The 16,365-nt window shown below is 43.3% G+C and overlaps 1 protein-coding gene across 1 annotated transcript; it reads right to left on the bottom strand.

Moving 5' to 3' along the window:
- Positions 1–607: 607 nt before the first annotated feature.
- On the bottom strand, positions 608–5,449 carry MRPL19 (mitochondrial ribosomal protein L19). Its single transcript, XM_035560125.2, has 6 exons — positions 5,340–5,449; positions 5,008–5,119; positions 3,583–3,701; positions 2,908–3,042; positions 1,758–1,939; positions 608–920 (listed from the first exon to the last, which is right to left on the bottom strand). The coding sequence occupies exons 1-6, from the start codon at positions 5,407–5,409 to the stop codon at positions 708–710; spliced, it is 831 nt and encodes a 276-aa protein (XP_035416018.1). The 5' UTR covers positions 5,410–5,449; the 3' UTR covers positions 608–707.
- Between the last annotated feature and the right edge of the window lie 10,916 nt (positions 5,450–16,365).

The following is a 16,365-nucleotide window of genomic DNA, read 5'->3' as shown; positions in this document are numbered from 1 at the left end:
CTTGCTCCTGAAGAAGCTACTAGCAACCTGTAATTGATGTTCTATTACAATAAACTCTGTAGATGTTACTTCCAAGGGATTAGGCAGTACTTGTAAGGACTTACGATAATTGCCTTTCCATGTTTATGAGTTCAACTCCTGTCCCAGCTGAGCACTTCAGACTCTTCTGTGATGCTTCATGATCAACTTAAACTAATTCAAAGGATCTGGTTTAAAGAGCAGCTGCTCTGGCTCAGTTCTTTAAAACTGGTTTCAAAGTGTATCTGCTGCTCTGGCAGATTATTATTGGTGTATCATTGGAAGTGGGAGAACTCAGACTGTGTGGTTGACCATGTATATATCTACTTCCCTGCTGTTGTCCCTTTCTGAGGCCCTTGAGTCTGGCAGTTTCACAACCGGCCACTATCTACTCCATAAAGACAGAAGTGTAGGTGGAAATGATAACACAAAGGTGAAGCGTTGATGCAAAGCCCTGTTTACTGTAATTTAAAAGAGGAGGCCTCTCAGTTCTGAAGCTGGGATGAACACTATTACACTTCTCAGAAAAGGGAGGGTTTGTTTTCAGGCATAGAGACAATGTTCGACTACAACTTTGTACACTTACAAATTCTGAAAAGGTTAATTTTATTACATATTTTGCTTATGTACATACAAAAATTAATTGAATTCAAAGTATTAAATGTCTCAATTCCTAGATTTGCAAGCCATTATTTAAGCTCTTCATTTATTTCTTTCCAAATTTTTTCTTCTATTTTTGAAGTGTCATATTCTCGCAGCATATCAAACTCCAGCCATGGCTGGCTCCACTTCTGTGCTGCTTTCATTTTTTTCTCAGGCAGCTCAAACTTTATTCCTTTTATATTGTATTTCGGCCTTTCCCACCGTTTTGACCATGGTTTAGGTTTCATTCTTACCTGCAGCTAGGGTAAAAGATTTAAAGGAAAAAAAATCACACAAAAGGTATTAGGTGATCAGAAGTTTGACTGTGAACTTAAGTGTGAACGGATGCTGCTCTAACAGAAAGGTAGCAATAGAAAACAGACCAGGTTGTCAGGAAATTAAGGGACTACCACTTGACACTATTGACAGAAAAGGAACTTTTTCTGTCCACATCGTTGTCATAGTATCTGTTAGTACAGATAAGTCTTGATTTATTACAGTCCTTAAATTGACACATACAATGAGGTTAACTCTCGATTGATAGTTCTACATGTTACTTTGGAAAAAGAAAAGGAAGTGTGAGAGCAATCGTTTCTCCCTGCAAGTTACTGAGTTAGCATTCTTTTACAGGGTCTGTAGGTAGCCAGATCTGAGATAGAGATTTTAGCTAACTCTTCCACTCTTACCTTCCTTCCTGACAAGCACAAAATCAGCAGCATTAACATTTCTGTAGCAGAAGCTGTGCTCTCTGCAAAATGTAATACAGCAACACAAAAGCCACAACTTTGTGCGTGTGTCTTCCAAGTTAATTAATGGGGATGGTTGATATTTCCATTATGAACATTCTTTCACTACAGACATGGCATAAAGACACCCGATTTTATGTACTTTTGTTACCCTGGTAACTAACACAAGTAAAAGCTGTTAACAGCCTTCCAGGATATTACAGAATCACAGAATATCCTGAGTTGGAGAGGACCCACAAGGATCATCAGTTCCAGCTCCTGGCTCCACACAGGACCACCCCAAAATCAGACCCTGCGTGTGAAAGCGTGTGAATTATCCTCCATATTCCCTCTAAAATATTAAGCTCCTACCTTGTTTACAGGGATTTCTTCATGGTCTAAACGAGATTCAGGTTTCATATTCACATCAAAGGTACTATATTCAGGGAGGGCATCTCGCAGGTATATCAGGTTGTCATCCAGCCTCTTTTCTAGCTTCAGAACTTGGATTTCCTGGATTCGAGGACTGTACAGTTCGTAACATATTTCAACACCTCAGAGAAAGAAAGTCTGGATTAACGATCAAATCAGCTGGAAGTACTAATACCGAATAGTATTTCTTCAGTGTTCTACATACCCATATTATTCAAGACTGCTTTCTACTTGTACAGGGAAATACATACACAGTGCTGCATGCACATGTGACTCTCCACATGCGTTGTATCTGCACAGGCAAATGCCAGTTTCTAAGTCCAGTTTTGGATAACAGAACAGACTGAGAGACATCAAATGAATTAAATTTGGGCAAGAGAAGCTTGGGTTTTCAACGTTGCTTCCTTTTGGTTACAATGGCTACATACAAACTATACATAAATATATAGACACCTAGCCCTTTTGTATTTCATCTCAGAATATTGATATTTCCACCTCTCCAAACTTTGTCAAGAACTAGTAAAAGATGTTATTATAAAGCTCTGCTAATCTGTGCTAGTTACACAGATCATGCATACAGCTCCAGTGCACACAAACATGCAGTGCTCAAACTGGACTTGTATTTACATGGCTAGCAGTACGCTTCCTAGGCTCAAATATAAGCACGACCAGAAAGAATTGCATTGCATTAGGCTTATGTGGCAAGGTTTTGGTAGTGGGGGGCTGCAGGAGTGGCCTCTGTGAGCAGAGCCCAGCAGCTGCCCCATGTCAGAGCAGAGCCAGCTCCAGCTGGCTCCAAAGGGACCTGCCGCTGCCCAGAGCCATTACATGAATCTCTCTTACACTGAGTCTGTTTTGTCCGTGGCTGTAAATGCTGAGTGATCTCCCAGTCCTTATCTCAACCCATGAATCTTTTTGGGGGAGTAAGAGAGCAGTGTGGCAGAGCTTAGCTGCCCACCAGTGTGAAACCACACCACACATTCAGTCTCATCAGAGCACAGATCTGAAACTATTAAGTATACAGACATAAAATTAGTAAACAGTGCCGTGCCTTCAAACGTGTGGCGTAACTGCTGAAGGTAAAACCCACCTTGGTCTTCTATAACATTCCGAAGCACAAAGGTAGCGCCAAGCCCTTTCCCTCCTCTTTGAATGCAGATGCCTACAAACCGTTTGGTTTTGCCATCGGCATGTGGATCTGCAGTAGTAACAGCGAGTATGCTGCCTGCCGAAAAATAAATAAAATAATACTGTCCAAATCAAGACACACTGAATATGTATAAGCATCAGATGAAGCACCCGTATTTAGGTAAGTTTCAAAAATGTTTTTCACTAAAACCACCTAAATATACCTAAAACCACCTAAATACCAACTAAATACACTTTTATTAAAGTGACTCTGCAGGTTAACTATCAACCTTCTTCACCTTTAACCCTTCACCTTTATCTTTTACTCTTCTTTATACAAATTGAATACAAATAATTTAATACAGTTTCCTTTCTTGAGTTTTACTGGTGAACCATGTGCTGAAGTACCAGGACATAAAAAACAACCAAAGAGAAACGCATTAGTATTATCTTTTCAATGTAAGCTGGATGTAAAATTGAAATTAAAATATGAAGTAGTACACATAGCATTACAAACTAGTCAATCTAACACATGATACTGTGATGTTCTACAATTTCCAACAATATAAAAGCACTCTTTTTAACCTCCCCGCACAACAAACAACATTGACAGAATTACGATGGCTCTGTTACTGACCAACATAGAACTCTGGGATGTTGAAGACTTTTCGTCTCTGTATCATATCCTTTCTTTCTATATAGAATTTGAGAGGATCTGTTCTCCCTCTGGGAGGTATAAATTCAGGGCTCAAGTACCTATAAGAAAATCAAAATTTTTTGTAAGTATAAAACAAAAGCATTTGCATAAAAAGCACCAGAAGAGTCCAAATACTTGCCTGAAAATTAAAAATTACCACCCACGAACCATCTGTACCAGCTGCCTTTTTGGAAACATGAACTGCAGTTCACGAAGTTACTGATTTATTTATTTTTCGGTTCTCCAAGAAGCTTCTTTACAATTTTTTTTCAAACAAATAATAAATGTTGTTCTCAGAGGAGCTGACTGAGAGAGGACAGTTCTGTTACTGTCATCACAGTTTAGAAAGAGATTATTTCATGGTTTAGTTATAATCCCCACGGCAGAACGCTTACTATTTAATGACTATATAGTAACAGATGTGGAACAATTTGTTATCAGTTTTTACAAACAGCCAAATAGAGCCTACAAGACACAGCATAAATAGCCTTTTGTTTTAGAGAAGCTAAAAGGGACTCTTAAAGTTATTTTCTGCTCTCGTAAATTATACTGTGCCAAGGAATTTCCTCATGCCCTGGAGTACAGTTTCTGACTGCTAAGCCAAAGGCTTCCTGACAGGGTACTGGCTTGGGCTGAGGGCCACTTCCAATAGACCATTTGCACGTGGTCACTCTGGCTTGGGTGGTGTGACAGCTTAGCCTCAGAGAATGAAGCTGGACACATTTAACTCACTTAAAAGTCCTGGATTTGTCCAGAAGAGAACACAGAAAAGGAGAAGACAAAGACAACCTTGCCTTACAAACCTTACAGGGACTACACGGGAAAAACTATATTTTAATATTTTAATATATTTCCCATTTATGCACTGCCTTTGTACTATACTTTTTTGGGGGGAACATGCACAATGCTGTATGGTCATACTCCTCTCTCAGGCACAGCACTACCATTTTAACCACTGTGTCATTTAAAGCGACGCAAACAGATTTAATGAGACAATAAAAAATACTCAAAAGAAATTTTATGAAGGCTACCACTGCTGATACCAGCAATGTTGCAATCGGCTCACAGATGAGCTCTAGGTGTGAGGCAAAGGCAGACACAGGACCTATGTCCGTGTCACCTCCTGGCATACTGAAGAGATGAATGCCTTTAACAGAGGAAAACATAATCCACTAACCCCCGAATTCGTAAAAATAATAACCGGAAATTCCAAATGCTAATTTGGAAAAGCGTTAACGCTTTTTTCCTGCCTCGCTGCTCTCAGGAACTCCAGAACACAGCACTCTGAGGTATTTTAAGCATACTTCGACACAAGCTGCCTCCAGCAGACCCCTGTGTGAGAACGGAGAGCCCAGGCCACCCTACCTCCTCTGCTCCCTCTGCTTCTGCTTGTCGATGATGACGGGCTTCGGGGGCGGCTGGAATTTCGCTGTCTCTCCATCCCTGCTACTTCGGCACCCCGAAAAAGAGAAACACCCTGTAAGAATAAAATACCCCATTAAAAAAATATAAAAATAAAGCGGTTTCAAGCCGCATCCTACCCTTCAAGGCCACGCCCCCCCCCAAGCCCCAGCCCGGGGCTCCCACCCCGGGGACGCACTGAGGGGCAGGCCACGGGCGAGGGGACAAGAGGATAGAGGGACAGGGGACAGACGGACAGGAGAACACAGGGACAGGGGGTCGGGGGAGGCACTCACTGCTGGGTCGGGCAGCGGCTCCCCTCAGCGCCAGCCTCCCGCAGGCCACCGCCATGGCAACAGTCGCCATTTCCACGCTGCCGGCGCAGGCGCGCACGGCGGTTAGGGCAAGCGCGCAGGGCCAAAAGAAACCTCAACGCGAATCGTTCATTTATTTATTTATTTATTTTAAAAATGATTATATGCATTGGTGTTATTGAGCTGCTCCGCGAATACCTTTGTTTTCAGTCAGATTTCCTCGGTAACAGCCCGGATCCCATTAGTGGCTGCGCAGGCAAAGCTTAAATGCAGGTTGCAGACCTGTAAATAACATCCCGATGTTTAAGGTTTTTTTCAGGGATTCCTGTCAAAATAAGCCTGGCCTCGTCAACTAATTGCATCAATCACGTTGCCTGGGAGGTTCCCTCAGCCCCTGTTATTTGTGGCGAGCGACTTTGCAGCCTGCCAGAGCCCCCTCGTTAACAAGAGTTATTTTCCAGTTTGTGGTTATCTGCTTGGGTTCTTAACGCTTGTTTGGGTGACACTCTGTGCAGATGACAAGCCACAGTATTACTTCTTCATAATCTGCTGATCTAACAGAAGAGTTAATGTTTGGGACACTGATGTGACAGAAGGGGGCACTCTAGCCCTTAAAATACAAAAATTCTCCACCGACGCTGAATACACTTGAAATAAAGATCCCAACAATTATTTTATTATTATTATTATTATTATTATTACTGTTGTTGTTGTTGTTACTACTACTACTACTACTACTACTACTACTGTTACTACTACGTTCTCATCAATGCCTAAGTGCTATTAAAACAGGTAGAAATATATACCTCTTGGTGGTGAGGAATATAGCAGATAGGGATAATCCCAATACTTTAATGGTGATTGAGGAGATCTCAAAACGGTTGTAAGGAGATGTGTGGATTATAATTTGGAAAACTGCAGATTTGTGGCATGCAACTGGCTTTAAAGAAGACAATTGGATGATTCAGTGTAAGAGAGCCATTTCTAACTCCTTGGCTGACTTCTGTTGACATCTCTAACAAGACCACCTTGACAGTTAGAACCACATCAAGCTCAGGAATTCTCAAATTACTGTAGGTGAACCTCACCTCACTTAAGGTTCCCTACAGGGACCAGCGCCTTGCCCCTGCACACTGTGTCTGGTTTCTGTGTGGTTTGTTGTAGCACCCTGGCATCAAGGCACCACTGGTTTGCCTGGCTAAGCTGGCCATGCATGCTCCATGTTAAAGCAGCACAAATGCAGGTTGACCTGCAAACAGCTATTTCTCTAGGTTCAACACTTGTACTGTGTGAGCATCTTACTAGTGGGGGACCCCCTGTTCCTGTCTGTCCTTTCTTGGGGACAGCCTTCTTGAGCTTACAGCTACAAGGGACTCACCTTCAGTTTCTTTGCTGAGCAGGTCAGATATAGGACAGGAAGGGCTGCTTTCCTACTTTTCTTACCTGTGTAAGAAAATCTATGAAAATGTAGATCACTTTAGAGTCACGTGAGTTAATCACTTTTGTAAAATGCTTCTAGGAGAATTTGTGAATTAAAGGCATCACTGTGTGCAGGTGATCTGGCAAATATTAAACAGACCTTGGGGTTTCTCTGACTGAGTTCTGTTTGAGTAGAGCATATTTCTAGTCCCTCCTGTCAGGTCCCTGGAAAGTGCAGCTGTGGTTCCTTACTGCTACAATACGAAATTTATAACAGCTTTAATTATGGCCCACTAAGTGTGTGTCTTCCTCTCAGGCAGTCATGGTCAAGTCACTCTGAGTTCTTTTTGATAAGAGTTTTGGCCGAATCTACCCTGGAGGAGGAGGGTTGTCCCATGTAACATCCTGTAGTTGTGTTTCCACAATGCCCAGGCAACTATGACTCAACCTAGGGATGCTGTGCCCTGCAGCTCTGTTTTGTTCCCACTAAAATGCACTGCAATTGCCTGTGTGGGTGTCTGAGTTTTGTTGGGCAGAAAACCCAGATAGGTAGAAAGTAGTGCTTGGCCTCATTCCTTGTCACCCATGAGATGTGGACAAGGTCTTCCAATAAAGGTCATCCTTCATGTTACTGTCTTTTAAATCTTTGCTGGTATTTCAATTTCCTTCTTGAAATGTTTATTTCAAAACTGAACACAGCGGTTCTGTAGTGCTCACAGTCATCCCAAATACAGAAAAATCGTACTTTTCACTGGTAAAACAAAAACAAAAACAAAAACAAACAAACAAACAAACAAAAAAACACAAACAAAAACCCACTGACTGGATGGTCGGGCCCAAGGGTTGTTGTGAGTGGCCAGTCACAAGTTGTGTTCCCCAGGGCTCAGTATTGGGACCAGTTTTGTTTAAAATTTTTATTGATGATCTTGATGAGGTGATTGAGCACACCCTCAGACACTTTGCAGACACCACATTGCATAGGAGTGTTGATCTGCTTGAGGGTAGGAAGACTCTGCAGAGGGATCTGGATAGGCTGGACTGATGGGGCACGTCCAATTGTATGGATTCAACAAGGCTAAATGCTGAGTGCTACATTTGAGTCACAACAACCCCATGCAGTAATGCAGATCTGGAAAAGAGTGGCTGGAAAATTGCCCTGCAGAAAATGGGCCTGGTGGTGCTGGTAAACAGCTGACTGAACTTGAGCCAGCGGTGTGCCCCGGTGGCCAGAAAGGTCAATGCCTCCCTGGCCTGCATCAGAAATAGTGTAGTCAGCAGGACTAGGGAAGTGATTGTCTCTGTGTATGTGCCACTGGGGAGACCATACCTCAAATATTGTGTTCTGTTTTGGACCCCTCACTGTAAGAAGGCTACTGAGTTGCTTGAGGCACGTGCAGAGAAGAGCAATGTATGTGTTTCTGATGCAGAGATGCCTGACAGGCTGCACCAGTGTTAACATGGAATGAGTTCTGAGACAGCTGCTTGAGGTCTAGACCACCTCTGAGCTTGTTTGACACTGAATGTGAATTAAGGAACCCCCAAAGCTGTTACAAGGATTGGGGCAGGGCTCTGAGTTGTGTGAACATGGGCAGACTGCTTCCAGGCTTGAGCTGACCCATCTACCTTCATCTAACGCATGCTCTCTGGACCCAGGAGGCTGGGGACTTGGTACTTCAGTCCCAGCATGGATACGTGCATCAGCCTCTGCAGCACAGGATGAAGGCTGTCAGTATCACCTTCTGAAACAGGCTGAGGTGCAGCCTGTAATCACAGGCTCCAAGATTTCTTCTCAAAACCCAAGGCCATGTTGCAGCAGCCCCAACACAGCTGTCTGTGGAGTGTCAGAGGGTGTGAAGAAGGGAGTGAAACTTCATGTTCCCCAAGGGAACTTGGATATCTTTTTAGAGGAAACACAGCAAACAGTGGTAACACCTGCTGTTGTTATGTCTCTGTACAGAAAGAGGTATCTGCAAGGGGCTGAGCTGTTCTGGAGGTGTGGTATGCTGTGCATTCACTGTTGAGAACAGGATGTTCCAAGAGGCCAGATTCCAAATGAAATGGGGCTGACTCCTGGAGGCCTCCTCACCTCTTCCTCCTTGGGTGTACAGGAAACACCCAGAGTCATTTCCTTCAGAAATGGGAACAAGCACTGGCTCAGTACAGACCTGAGGACTTGGCACAGTTTGGTTTCAGTTGGATTTGAAAGTGGAAACATTGCGTTTGCTAACTCCTTTCTAAAACCTTAAATTAACATCTGTTATCTCAGTAGTGAAGTTCCTTCCCCTGCCATTTACGCAACATAAATGCATCCATCTCTCCTCTCATCTGTACTTTGTTGGTTTGTACAGTCATATAACCACGCACAGAGCCTACAAGTGATCCCTACTCACAGGGTTACCACTCAAAGGTAAAATGGGGAGAAAGAAAGGCTAACAAATGAAACCTGACAGGCATTCAATATGCCCTTATTGCTAGGACATGTTGGCTGTTGTTATCTGGCACTTTTTGCCCTGAGTCTCCTGAGCAGCTTTTCCAGGGGAGAAATGGAGGCTCAAGGAAGCTAACTGGAAGCACGAGGATAGACTGGGTGCTGTGGAGTAGCTCCACTGCTCCGCGGCTTTTATGAAAGTGCCCCAGAGCCCGCTTTTGTCCTAGCTAAATCCTACCCTTTACAGAGCAACTGCTAAGTGATTCATAGTTGCTGTAGGCGTACCAGTCCCTGGTGGAGCAGCCATGGTGCTCTTCAGACTGAGAGGCCGTGCATGTCACACAGTCCAGGAGTATCTGCCACATTGCCTAAGTCCCTTAGGCTCTCCTGATAAACCATGTCAGCGTGGGCATAAAGCAATGCCTGGATTCCTATGTCCTCCTTATCCCAGGTGTCAAAGCACCTCTGTGGGACTGCTGTGGGGCTGCAAGGGAACATAAAAACTAACCTAGAAAGGTTTGAGTACAGAGAATTTTATTAGAATATTCAAAAAGTCTGGCAGCAGCTCTTGTCTTTCTGGAACCTTGCCTTCAATAAGGCATGAGTTGTTGGTTACCTTAAGGTGAGTTGCTGAAATTTAATAAACAAAATTATTAAATCCAAATGTTGCCTAAAATGACCTAAGGTACCAGACCCTGCTGGCTTGAACAGCTGTTCGCTAAGACGGCCATCAAACATCCACAATTACATTTTATACCTTATTGTAGAGCAAGCAAAGAGGAGAGGGAAAACTGTTCTTCTAACCCAGCATCCTAGCACTGAGCTTGGGGAGGCGATGGACTGGAAAATCTTCAGCTCATTCTGTCAAAACACCCCCAGGCCTCGGTCATTTTGGAGCGTACATCCTGTTGGAGCCACGGGTGGTTAACCCTGCCAGACCTGTGGTCTCCTCTTCGCCTGGGGTTGCTGGAGCACTGATTACATCTGCTCACCCGAGCCCCGGGCTCCTGGCATGCCTCTGACAAGGGGCATAGCTTTCGTGGCACATCACCTGTGTGCTCATGCACGTCTATTTTCTTCCGTTTCCTTTTCCCTTTGCTGCATTCCAGCCTGGAAGGATAAATTGCTATTATATAACCTTAACAGGAGAAAAATAAACAGGTGCTGATGCTTTCTATCAGGGGGCAGATGACATGTGAAATATGAACCGGTCTGTAGGCAGTTGTGCCAGTGCCTCAGCAGATACGGGCCCTATGTTCAGAATCAGAAATGTCTTTGAAGTCCTCTTGGAATCTGTGTTGTTTTCAGATAATTGAGGATTTAAGACATGGCTGGTTTTGCAGTGTCTTGGGGTTTTGACTGTCAGATGGGTATCCACTCAATATTGATTTCCTTATGGCATGACACCCTTACAGGTAACAGAAAGGACAACAACACTGGTTTATCTCAGCTGACATATATGTTCTCCTAATTTTCTGGTTCTGTAAGTCGTCTTAAGAGGAATCTAATTTGGAAGCCAATACTGAAATGAATCTAAACTAGACTCCAATAGACTGTGTAGGAGACAGTTATTACAGTGTTGCCTCAGAGGTTAAATGAGTGAGATATTATGACTTTAGAGGAGGAAGCAAGGTGTGTGACAAAGTGAGATTAAGTTCAGTAAACAGTGTCTGAGGCCTTTCCCTTAGGTTGTAAATTCTTGGATCCTCTCGAGCCCTGTATAGGTTCAGATGCCAAGGAATGTATGTTTCTCTGAGCTTCCATAGTGTAAATGATGGAGGGTAAGCTTCTGGAACTGTCTTACAGAAAGCCTCAGCAGAAACACCTTCAAACAGATAACTCATTGACCAACCCAGGCAGTTCCTCCGGTACTCATGTCAAACTGAAATGAAAGATAACTCTTGGGCTGGGAACACCTACCTCCTTCCAGAAATCCGAGCTTCTTCGGAAATGATCTGGAGCATCTTGAAAACCTGACAAGCGCACTGAGTTGAATGTCCCTATCCTGTTTCCTTAGGTGCTTAAAAAAATAAAAATAGAATGGATTATTAAAAAAAAAAAAAAGAAACATTCATCTTGAAAGGCAGGTGTAATCTGAAGACTGATGGGTGAACTCCCAGGTACCTTTACATTTCATAGAGTCAATATTTGTTCCTTCTCCATTTATAACCCCATTACTCTCTCAAGGTGGGCAGGAGCTTTCAAAGGGAGACCATTTGTTTCTCCTGATGAATGCATTAATGCAGCGGTTTGTCACAGTAAATTATACCTACTACCACAACCTTCTCGTGCAAGGGAAATAGCAAGCCAAAAATTTATGATCAGATCACAGCTTTTCATTATTTTAAAGGAAGCCAGCCTCTACTCTTCATTACTGTGCAAACAGTGAGCAAGCTTAGGAGAAAATTTGATCCAAAATCCCTTGATTTGCAAAACCCCTTTAGAAGTCATAACATTATTTTCCACTATGCTGGTTCAACTTCATGCAGTGTTATTCCAGAAAGATACGTGAGAGAGAGAAACTGACTTCATCTTATGTCTCACTTAGCATCCACTGAATTCGTAGAAGGGCTTCCACCTGAGAACCAGGCTTTACAAGCTTCACATCTCTGCCTCATCCTCCATAAAGGCAGCAGCAACTATGGACACCAGCTTTCTAACCCAGCTGAAGAAGCCCTCCACTCTTCTAGGTAATCATAACACCATTTGTGGCAGTTTTATTTCACTGAAAACCCCTCAAATCAGCGCTCAGGTCACCCTGGGACTCTTTGTAATAAACACAGCTGCTTTTCCTCTCATGTCAGAAGGTGCATTTTGTGGAGGGAGGGTTATGGGGATGCTAGCTGGTGAGCTGTCTCAGGGCAGATTCGGTGAGCTGAAAATAAATAATTCTACCTGTTGTTGCAGGAAAGAAGAAGAAGGTGGTTTGGCTCGTTTTGTATGTAACGAGAGGGGGTTAGCAGGTGAAGCAAGAAATTGTCAACAGTGTAGTAATGAATAGAAAAGATTCTCCACTGCAAAGGGCTGGTCCAGCAAAAAATCAAAAAAGGGTTTGGAAGCTCCAGTCCCTCTTTACCTCACCTGCTACAAACAGGTACTACTGCTTCAGTCATTCACCAGAGGGTGAGTTTCTGTTTTTGAGGTATAACCTGAATATAGAAATGCCACCTTTTATACTAGTCTTATGTAATTCCCTGTTGTTTACAAGCACTAATCATTAGTTTAGTGCTTGCGAGCAGCTCTGCACATAACAGTGCAGTCAGTCCAGGCAGCCCCTAACCAGGTGAACTCAGACATCTCCTGTAATCTCCCCGAATCTCCTGCAAGCCAGCTGCATAGCCTGCTTCCTTCCTCTGTGCTCTTTGTAGCTGGTCCAGCAAGTAACGTTACTGCAGTAAGTACCAGGGAGGGCTCTTCCAGCCAGGTGTCCTGAGACAATGAAGGCAGTGATATTTCGGTATGGGATTTCTGCAGTGGGAAGTGTCTCTTGTCTAGAAGTTAAGTGGAGTTCCCTAATGCCACTGTTGTGGCTACAGAGTGCAAAGGTTTGAATGGCCTGAACTTCCACACCATTGTAAGCTCCTCAGTCTGTTTTAGATGACATAATCCAGCTCTGTCTGCAATGCCCAGCGCACCTGGGCTTTGTCACTGGATAGTCTCCTGAGACCATTGTAAGATAAATAACTGGCAATATTATTGTCCTGAGTACTTAAATGCATGTGGAAGTGTACAGTTACTTTTGAAACACTGCTTTCAAATAGAAAAAAAAAATAAAATAAGGGAAAAGAAATTGTACTCTAAGTAATATTTCTCCTTTTAAGTACATGCGAAAAAGAACATATCTGTTCTGCTTCCTGCAAATGGCAGACCGAGTCTATTGTTGAATTTGCACTTATGCTAGTGAAATTACACTTGGGATTAATGTTGCCCATTCAGCAGAAAGGCATTCCCTTTATTTCCCTTTGATTTCTTACCAGTTTGTGATTTGTGAGCCAGTGATTTTTTTTGGTGAAATTTGCTATCTGCAAGAAAACAGAGAAATACCTTGTGCCTGTAGGCAATGATAAGCCTGAGGCTAAAGCTGATGTCCAGGTTATGCTGGGAAAAGATTTGCTCACTATACATTCCTCATGTGCTCTTGGGCTCTGCCTTCAACTAGACCTGCCCTTCAATAAAGAGAATTTCAGAAAGTGATAAGCTTCAATGAAACTGCTTTCCTGCAATCTAGAGTTGTTCAAATTTGCTGATGATCAAAGGACTTGAGGATGTGAGGGACTCAGAGAGCCATATTGTCAGTTCACTCTCATGGGAGAAGAAAGTCCTGGTGTTGAACCAGAGAAGTCAGTAAGGACTTTTTCACTGACTTCAGTCTTGAGCCCAGCCTCTGCTGAATGCCCCTGTAAGAATGATCTATCTGTAAGGATGTGGGAGCATGGCAGCCAGCAGCCTGGGCTGTGTCTGTTCTGGAGTCTGGAGGTGGGACTGCAGGATGCAGCTTTTCCTGGGCAGCTCTGATCAGGCCTGCCCGAGGGACCAGGGATTCAGTTCTTAGCCCATGCCACTGCATCTTCACTTCAGAACTTCTGAAATACCACTGGGAGGTTTTGCACGCACCTGGCTGTGCTCTTACTGTCGTTGAGCACGAGTTAGCTCACTTTTGATCTTCAGCTCATACAAAAAGAAAGGTCGCAATCCTATTAATACTGACACATATGCTGAACTCTCTGCATAATTTCACTGGCTTCTTTCAGACCTGTACACTAACCAGGATCAAGACTCATTCCTTGGCCCTGAACCAGCTGGCACCATCTGGCCATGTTCATACAATCAAACTCCAAAGCAGGATTCCTCCCTTCCTGTTGGGAATGGCTGAATTCCCTGCTAGCCCCCAAGCCACACTCAGAAGTTGTCTGGATGCTGGGTGGCTTGGGTCAAAAGCATGCCAAGGACAGGTCTAACAGGTAACTGTAACCAGAGCTGCAGTGCCTGTGTCCAGACCCTTGCTTCCTTCGCCTTATTGCTATAGATGTGGATGTGATGCAAGGGCTTCATGGCCACGTTTAGAAATGGTCATTTTGGTGGGAAAAAAGGTCTCTGGCAACTAAATGGTTTTCCCACGTAAGTGTCCTATGCAAGTTATAACAGTAGTTGTAATAAGGATGGGGTGCGACCGTGTGTAGATGTGTTGGGACAGGAGGCTCTGGGGGAGCACTGAAGGACTCTTCTGTTATTCTTGGTGCTACTGCACTCACATGCCTTCAGGCAGAGTCCACGAGGTTTGGGATAGGTTCTGGGGCATCATCTTAAGTGTCATATGAAGGCTGGATGTTGAGATGATCCCTATTTTGTATCACTGTACATCGTAGCACGTTTCTCCCACAGGATAAGCAGAGAACTTCCAGACAAGTAAATCTGAGGAAGAATTCTGGTGTCTGTGGAAATGAACGACAATGTAAGTTATGTGGGAGGATTGGTAGGCAATGTGTGAAAATGTTAACAAAATAAATATTTGGAGACTACAAAAGGATTCACAAAAAAATATAAAACCTTTCTCTTCATGTCACACCGCTTACTTGAGTGTCCATGGCTGCTTGAGAAAGAAAAGAAAGATATTTTCAGGTGTAAAATTAGTCCTTTTATTTAATAAGCAGTTCAAGAGTGCTATTGAATATATTGAAGGAAAGATAGCAGTAACAGTGAAAAAGCCAGTATGTACCATCATCCAAGTGACTGAGAAACCCTCCCAGGAAAGCCATTAGGAGAGTACTAAGGAGCCAGGTCAAGTGGGAGAAAAGTTTCATGTTAAAGGTATAAGAAAACAGCGTAAGTCGTCTTAAAGGTCTTGGAGCACTTCATGGTCTCAGTTGGGTGCCATGTGCCCACGTATCAAGAAACGTCAGGAAGCAACATCTAAAGAGTCAAGACAGATGAAGCACAGGGAAAAAGAAGAATCCAGCTTATGTCTGAGAAACTCTGATCATTGAAATCCTTGTTTCTGGAAATCCTTATGTTTGCGGTGGAGTACAAAGATGAAGCATGAAGATGACTCCAGTTCCCTGTAGTTCTAGTGCAGTGATTAATCTAAGAGCACCCCACACACAAGGCAGCAACTAAGTCCAATTGGATATGCAGGTCTGAAATTGGACATGGGGTAATGGCTTTAAACTAAAAAAGGGTAGATTTAAAGGATATAAGGAGGAAGTTCTTTACTGTGAGGGTGGTGAGGCACTGGAACAGGCTGCCCAGAGAAGCTGTGGATGCCCCATCCCTGGAGGTGTTCAAGACCAGGCTGGATGGGGCTTTGGGCAGCCTGGGCTGGTGGGAGGTGTCCCTGCCCATGGCAGGGTCTGGAACTGGATGGTCTTTAAAGACCCTTTCAACCCAACCATCCTATGACTCTATGAAATAAAGCACCAGGCTGTACCGTATGCTCTAATGTAAAACATGTCATTACTGTGAGGAGAATGCCAGCTGAGAGAGGTTTCAACATCAGTTACTTAGGGCAGCCATGAGAAGAAAGGTTTTAGCTTTCTTGTGAATCCCTTTGTAGTCTCCAAATATTTATTTTTGTAACGTTTTCACACATTTGAAAATTTTGCATTGCTCTATACAACATTTCTCAATGTTTCTGTGAGATAAATGCATTACCTGGGGCCTTTGCTGTACACAGAATTAGCAACACTCCCACTCCAAACCTGTCCCAGCATGGAACAAATCCCCCAGGATTTATATTTGTTTTGTAAACTGGGTTGATGGAGAGACATAAGTGTGAAAACTTCCCAGGCTCATCAGTTTGAATATTCTGCATAGCTGTTGTTTAATGTTGAATACAGAGACAGGAAAATATTTTTACTCCTGAGATTCTTGGTGTTTTATTGCAAAACTGCATTATATGAACTCCTGTGCTTCCATACTGATGAAAGCAAACTGTGCTCACTTCCATGAGTAACCCCATCTGTTTCCATAAGACACTCCTAAGGGAAAGATCAAAAAAAAAAAAAAAAAAAAAGAGTACAAAGAGCCATGCTGTGCTGGGAAGCTTTGCTAGTTTATATTTGATGCTGTCTCCACCCAGTTTAGACAGTTTTCTATAGGTATAAATGCATGTATATTTTGTTATTAATTGACATTCATTTATGAGGAGGTAGTGTGGCCGAGTGG

The sequence above is a fragment of the Cygnus atratus genome, chromosome 3, assembly GCF_013377495.2.
Source record: "Cygnus atratus isolate AKBS03 ecotype Queensland, Australia chromosome 3, CAtr_DNAZoo_HiC_assembly, whole genome shotgun sequence".
Taxonomy (NCBI): domain Eukaryota; kingdom Metazoa; phylum Chordata; class Aves; order Anseriformes; family Anatidae; genus Cygnus; species Cygnus atratus.
This window is presented reverse-complemented; position numbering and strand designations above follow the sequence as displayed.

Bases quoted from the DNA above. Each gene is read 5' to 3' on its own strand.
- MRPL19 (XM_035560125.2), bottom strand. From the start codon at position 5,409: ATGGCGACTGTTGCCATGGCGGTGGCCTGCGGGAGGCTGGCGCTGAGG. The intron at 3,043-3,582 runs GTCAGTAACAGA...ATTTTTCGGCAG, and splicing joins CATCCCAGAGTTCTATGTTG to GCAGCATACTCGCTGTTACT. The intron at 921-1,757 runs GTAGGAGCTTAA...CTTTTACCCTAG, and splicing joins AAGAAATCCCTGTAAACAAG to CTGCAGGTAAGAATGAAACC.